The sequence below is a fragment of the Eriocheir sinensis genome, chromosome 57 (genome assembly GCF_024679095.1).
Source record: "Eriocheir sinensis breed Jianghai 21 chromosome 57, ASM2467909v1, whole genome shotgun sequence".
Taxonomy (NCBI): domain Eukaryota; kingdom Metazoa; phylum Arthropoda; class Malacostraca; order Decapoda; family Varunidae; genus Eriocheir; species Eriocheir sinensis.
Window position 1 is genome coordinate 9,693,392 of NC_066565.1, and position 7,298 is coordinate 9,700,689.

General features: G+C 46.1%; 1 protein-coding gene across 30 annotated transcripts in view; it reads right to left on the reverse strand.

Annotated features, from left to right (window-relative positions):
* LOC126984858 (uncharacterized) overlaps positions 1 to 7,298 on the reverse strand; it is a 197,801-nt gene that overhangs the window by 100,185 nt on the left and 90,318 nt on the right. For 4 of the 30 annotated variants that reach the window (XR_007738058.1, XR_007738057.1, XM_050839124.1 and 1 more), the window contains exon 2: positions 5,111 to 5,229. The exons of 8 other annotated variants lie outside the window; for them this stretch is intronic. Coding sequence is in view for 9 of the 22 variants with exons in the window: in XM_050839124.1 (XP_050695081.1) it covers positions 5,111 to 5,194 (84 nt within the window). In the remaining 13 variants the exon portion in view is untranslated. Of the gene's footprint in view, positions 1 to 20; positions 806 to 1,035; positions 1,126 to 2,038; positions 2,229 to 2,643; positions 2,731 to 3,594; positions 3,677 to 4,350; positions 4,643 to 5,026; positions 5,230 to 7,298 lie in introns of those variants that run through there. 18 more of the 30 variants (XR_007738059.1, XM_050839103.1, XM_050839113.1 and 15 more) reach the window with 15 other exon arrangements.

A 7,298-nucleotide genomic window follows, 5' to 3' on the forward strand; every position in this document is an offset into this window, starting at 1 on the left:
TTATACAAACATCTCGTAGGTAAGGTTGGCGTAACTTATATTTTGCTAGTTTAAAGGATGTAATCTTCCCTATACATACAGAGATCACTGTAACATACAACATATGAAATGAATTGAGGTTACTTAAACAAACATACCAGTGAATTGAGGTTACTTATACAAACATACCAGTGAATTGAGGTTACTTATACAAACATACCAGTGAATTGAGGTTACTTATACAAACACCTCGCAGGTTAAGGTTGACATAACTTATATATCGTTAGTTTAAGAGACGTAATCTTGCCTATACGTACAGAGATCAAAATAACATATCTCGAGGGTAGGATTCACGTAACTTGTATTTCATTAGTTTAAGGTTACGTATACTTACAATAACGTTGTAAAGAGGGAAAGAATAAAGGAAAGAAAGAAGGTGTGTTGAAAGGTCATCTTATCGCCTACAAACACCTAGAGACAAACATTGGGGTGAGGGAGGGAGGGAAGGGTAGCACACACACACACACACACACACACACACACACACACACAAATGAAATTATAAACACCAACCCACATACCCCAATCAAACACCTCCACACTAAACATCCTTTTTCGACCGTCCATGTTGAGAGGAGGAGGAGGCGGAGGAGGAGACGAGAGTAGACGTGGAGCCGCCAGCGATGGAGTTGGCGGCTGTTCCTCCGTCCTTCCCTTCGGCAGCTGCGGCGGGTGACTTCTTGGCCGCTGCCGCCGCCTTGTCCATCTTCTCCTTCCGGTGGATTTGGTACTCAGCGATGAGCCAGCAGGTTAGCATGAAGAACACCTGGGGGGGGAGGGGAGGGGAGGTAAGGGGGGTTAGGTTAAGGTAGGCTAGGGGAGGATAGGTTTAGTTAGGAGACGTAAGGTAAGGTTAGGTTAGGGGAGGTTATGTAGTTTTATCTTTTAGAGTTCAAGGGCAATAAAACAAAAAAGGCATAAAAAACACTAGGTCCTGCCCCTGAACAGAGAGAAGGAAAAATGACAACGGGGCATAATTACCAGTGAGGGGGCGAGTCTCAAACTTGTCGCCCACCATCCAGTGATTGTACCTGGCGAACAGCATCATGAGGGCCAGGACCAGGTTGGCAAACTGCTTCACACGCTCTGAAAGACACAGAAACTGCTCAGCAAGGACTGTAGGCGGGCATCCTCAACACTTCCCCTCACATCAACTCTTTCCAAAGGCCAAGAAAAGGTATCAATTGCATTCTAATGACATGAGGTAATCCAGCTTTCCAGACAGACAACAGATCAAAAATAGACAAACTATGTAGAGGAAGCATTAGTTTGAGAAGGCTATAAGAAAATCCAGCTTTCCAGACAGACAACAGATCAAAAATAGACAAACTATGTAGAGGAAGCATTAGTTTGAGAAGGCTATAAGAAAATCCAGCTTTCCAGACAGACAACAGATCAAAAATAGACAAACTATGTAGAGGAAGCATTAGTTTGAGAAGGCTATAAGAAAATCCAGCTTTCCAGACAGACAACAGATCAAAAATAGACAAACTATGTAGAGGAAGCATTAGTTTGAGAAGGCTATAAGAAAATCCAGCTTTCCAGACAGACAACAGATCAAAAATAGACAAACTATGTAGACATCTTTTCCCAAATTTCAAAATGGCGCACCTTCACCCTGCCTCGGAGTCCCCGCCTGGGGGGGGGGGGAACACACTATAGTTTTAAGCCTGTAAAGAATAACCATTGTATAAAATGGAAATAAAGTTTCTGATTCTGATTCTTTCCCTTCCCTTCCCTATCCTTTCCTTTCCATCCTTGACCTTCCCTTCCCTTTCCTTTCCTCTCTCTTCCCTTCCCTATCCTTTCCTTTCCCTTTCCATCCCTTCCGCTCCCTTCCTTGACCTTCCGTTCCCTTCTCCTCTCTTCAATTTCCTTTCCTCTCTCTTCCCTTTCCTTCCTTGACCTTCCCTTTCCTTCCTTGACCTTCCCTTCCCTTCCCTTTCTCAGCCTTCCCTCCTTTCCTCTCCCTTCCCTTCCGTTCCCTTCCCTCACTCACCTCAGCACTGCTCTTCAGAGGGTTGGTCAAGTTATACACAAGCTCGGAGGAGTGGAAGATGCACTGGTGAGGAGGCTGGAAGACCACGAGGGGCGGCGCCAGGCTCACCATTAGGCTGGGGAGGTACACGTGTTCCCCCTTGTTGCTTGCTGTCACCTCAAGCCGGTTGATCTTGCCTATGATGACCGAACTGTTATTGTTGCAAAGTGAGGTTAAGACAAGATTATAAGTGAAGTTTGAAGACTTGAACAGAGCTTCAGAACTTTGACACAGCTTAACTGATCGCATCTTAACACACATTCGCATCCCATCCCCCTCAGTGCGAACTGTTATTCCTGGAAAGTGAGGTTAAGACAAGAGAAAGTTTGAGGATGGAAGACTTGAACAGAGCTTCAGAACTTTGACGCAGCTTACCTGATGGCATCTTAACACACATTAGCATTCCATCCCCCTCAGAGTTAACTGTTATTGCTGGAAAGTGAGGTTAAGACAAGATTACAAGTGAAGTTTGAGGATGGAAGACTTGAACAGAGCTTGAGAACTTTGACGCAGCTGAACCAATCGCATCTTAACGCACATTCTCCTCCCATCCCCCTCGGACTCACCCATCCAGGAACGCCACCTCGGTCTGCACGTCCACTTTGCACACCTCCTCCTCGCGCCCCTTGGCTATGCTCACCACCATCTCCGCGCTGTTGAGAGTGCACGGGTTGAGAGAGAGAGAGAGAGAGAGAGAACTATCACTACAAGCTACAGAAACCCAGAGACAGAGACAGACAGAGACCAAATGAGAAGTAGACAAAACAGCCATTATCAAGACACCTCTCCACCACAAATTGACCTCTCTCTTGGCCACTCTTTACTTTCGTCTATTATGGCAGCGGTGAGTAGCGGGCCTTTTTTTTCTATGCACTTTTTGTTGCCCTTGAGCCGTCTCCTTTGTTGTAAAAATAAATAAATAAATAAAAGCTACAGAAATCCAGAGAGCCAGACACACAGAAAATGAGACAGCAAAAGGAAGAAGAAGAAATGAAAAGGGAAAACTAAGACAAGGAGAGGAAGAGAGAAATGAAAAAGGAAAAGAATGAAAGGGAACGAAAGGAAAACGGTGAAAAAATAAGACATAAGAACAGAAAGAGAACAAAAAATGAGAACGGAGGAAAATGAAACAGGGATAAGTAGAGAAAGAGAAGGAAAGCAATACTACCAAAGAGACAGACACAGAGAAAATGAGAAGTAGATAAAACAACCATTAGCACTAAAAGCTACAGAAATCCAGAGAGAGACAGACAGACAAAGACACAGACAGACAGACAGACAGAGAAAATGAGAAGCAAATAAAACATCCAAAGAGACAGAGACACACAGGGAGAGAAAATGAGAGAAAAACAGAGACAGACAAAGACATAGAGAGACCCAGACAGAGAGAGAGAAAATGAGAAGCAAATAAAACAACCAGAGACACAGACATAGACAGACCCATCAATTAAAAGCCACAACCAGAGATAGAAACAGAGAGACATGCGAACAAAGAAAAAACAGGGTCGCCAACTCACCAATCAGCTCCAGGGACGAGGAGTTCAGGAGACCGTACTCAAGCCTCATAATGATGTCACCGTCCAGGTCCTGCTTGTCCTTCTGCAAACACCACCAACAGCGAGGTAAAAAAAAGTCGCTGAGTGAAATCCTGCCACACCACACCACACCCAGCCACACCACACACCACACCACACCATACCCAGCCACACCACACCATACCCAGCCGCACCACACACCACACCACACCATACCCAGCCACACCACACACCACACCAAACCCAGCTGCACCACACACCACACCCAGCCGCACGACACACCACACCACACCATACCCAGCCGCACCACACACCACACCACACCATACCCAGCCGCACCACACACCACACCACACCAAACCCAGCCGCACCACACACCACACCACACCATACCCAGCCCCACCACATCACACCACACCCAGCCACACCACACACCACACCCAGCCTCACCACACACCACACCACACCATACCACACCCAGCCCCACCACACACCACACCATACCCAGCCGCACCACACACCACACCCAGTCACACCACACACCATACCCAGCCACACCATACACCATACCCAGCCACACCACACCACACCCAGCCACACCACATTACTCTCCCTTTTCCTTTCTTGGGATTTCCTTCCCTTGCTCTTCCTTCCCTTTCCTTCCCTTCCCGTTCTTGGGCTAGCCTTCCCTTCCCTACTGCAGCCTTCCCTTCCTCTCCCTCCCATCCCCTTCCCTACCTTGGTCACTATAACTACTGTAGGCAGACACACTTCAGAAGTGGATCTTCATGTGCCTGGCAATGTCATCCCTTGTCTTAAAGAGCTTTCCACAAACATCACACTTGAACTCTCTAAGGCCATAGTGCCTGAAGACATGTCGATTGAGTGCCTGCTTCACACTGAACCTCTTCCCGCACTCTTCACACTCATGACTTTTTACACCAGTGTGTGTAAGGGTGTGTGTATCAAGGGTACTCTTCCGGATGAATTTTTTCCCACATTCCTTACATTCATAGTTCTTCACACCAGTGTGTGTAAGGGTGTGTGTATCAAGGTTACCCTTCAGGGTGAATAGTTTCCCACATTCCTTACATTCATAGTTCTTCACACCAGTGTGTGTAAGGGTGTGTGTATCAAGGTGACTCTTCCGGATGAATTGTTTCCCACATTCCTTACATTCATAGTTCTTTACACCAGTGTGTATAAGGGTGTGTGTATCAAGGGTACTCTTCAGGATGAATTTTTTCCCACATTCCTTACATTCATAGTTCTTCACACCAGTGTGTGTAAGGTTGTGATATCTGAGGCCATGCCATGTGGTTAATTCTTTTCCACACTCCAGACACACAAACTTCCTCTCTCCTTTGTTGCTGGAGTTGCCAGCAGCAAGTTGCTTCATCTGGTGACCACTGACCCTCCTGCCCCCTGCAGCAGTCTGCTCCTGCTTGTCCTGGCCACTCATGCTGCTGTCCAGCCCTGCAGGTGAGGCAGCCCCAACCTTTGCGGAAGCTGAGTGTGTTGCTGTTGTCCTCGTTCTTTCCTTGTTCTCTTTTCCTCCACACACCGGCGGCCTAGGGTCCATGGTCGTGGTCGAGGGTGGACGTGCCCGTGAGAGCTCTGTAAAAGTGAAGGAATTCTCCAATAGTAATATTGCCAGAAGAATGAATCGTTCGAAGAATAATCCGTCTAGTAAGAAGGCGGGCACAAAAACCAAGGATACTGTTGGATCTGGCAAAACAAGCCTTGCAGCTGGGGGCGGGGATGATCAGCTGACAGGGGCAGACGATAGCGACGCAGATAAACAAACAGACACATGCCCAGTCTGTAAGGTTAAGGTTGGTGAGGAAGACAAGGCTCTAGGCTGTGAACTATGTGAAATGTGGCACCACATAAAGTGTGAGGAGGTCACTGAGGCAGTGTATAATTTCCTGAGCAGCAATCAAGTAAGTAAGATTCACTGGTATTGTACCAAATGCGATATTGTTGCGGGGAAATTGTTCAAACAAGTAACCAACACATCCAAGAGACAGGATAAAGTAGAAAGACGTATGGATGCCCTGGAAACTAAAACCACTGAGGCCTTAGAGGAGATCAAGAGTGATGTCAAGAATCTGAAGGAGGAAATTAGAGATGATATCAGGTCTCAAGTGAATAGTGTGTTAGCCTTTTTGTTAGCTGTTTTTTTTGTGTTTTTGATTAAGGCGCGAACTGTTATCTCACGTCAGGTCCGGTGTACCGTTGCCTGCTTTCTCCAGTTGATAGAAGTCGTGAGACAACACAATAGCCTTTTAGTTAAGTGATGTGGGTTAGTATGTGTTGGCCGAGCGGAGCCGTTAAGTTCACTTTGAGTTCACTTATTTACTCTCTCTCTCTCTGGTTGATTAAATGGTTGTATTGCTTTTTAAATATATTCACAGAATAGTTACAGTATTTTGTGGACGAGTCGTAAGTCGTACGCACACTCCGAGAAGTCCTGTGCTCTCGTTCGCCGCCCGCTCTGATCTGCCCCGGCTTCTCCCGGGACAGAAGCGGCCAGCGGCACCATGCTTGCTGAATCAACACCGTTCCCACGGCAGCCTGTAGGGACGGGCGGGTACCCGGGTAGCTACCCGGGTAGTTGAGTACTGAAGATCGAGACGGGTACCCGGGACAAGTGAAGGTATCCGGGTAATTTTCACGGGTATTTCTTATTATATTTTCAGGCACCCATTTTGGTGTAGAGAGTACAGATGTGCGGGATTACGGTGAAAAATATTTAATGTCTAAACTCTTAGAGTATGGATAATGTTTACCAATGTGCGATAGTTAATGAAATATGGAGATAATGATTATAAATATATCGTTCATGCTGTCCTGCGGAGTGAGTATCTAGACGGGTACCCGGGTAAAACAATGTCGGGTATTGCTCACCGGGCGATAAGCAGTCTTACAATGCGTACCAAAGTCTTGTCATTAATAAAATATGATGATAACAATGAAAATAATTACCGTATGTTATACGGTTAGCATTAGCAATGGGGTCCAGACTACCTACGGAAATGTGCACTAACGTACGATCATTAATGAAACATAATGGTAATGATAGAAATATTTCGTTCACGCTGGCCGGCGGTAGCCAATGACACCGCGCCAGAAATATCACGTGATATGGCGGTAGCCAATGGCAGAAACCTCGACATCACGTGATGTGCAGGAGTGTCTAATTGGCTGATGAGTAGTGACGTCACAACCAAAGGTATAAATATAGCTGAGCATAAGCTCCGCCCAGTTGCTGAGAGCCTACCATAGGGAGAACCCGTGACACATGTTAATAAACGCACACTTGCTTTTTTATCTCACTTCTCAGAAAAATTTACCTAAGGCTTGTCGTGCTTCATTAACCTTCATTTTGCAGCACATAATATAGCACGTTATTGTCTTGAGCTCTTCATTATGGCATCGAAAAGAGGAAGAAAAGCACCGGTGTGGAATTTCATGGAACAGACAACACCAAATTCTGTAACGTGTCTGGTTTGCAAGGACACTCTGAAGTACAGTGGAGGTAGCACATCAAACTTGATCAAGCATATTCGAGGTAGACACCCTCTCGAATATGCAGAGTTAAAGGAAGACAGTGCGAATGAGATGGTTGCGAAGGCATCGAAGCCATCCACATCTCAACCTACACTGGTAGAAACTGTCACTAG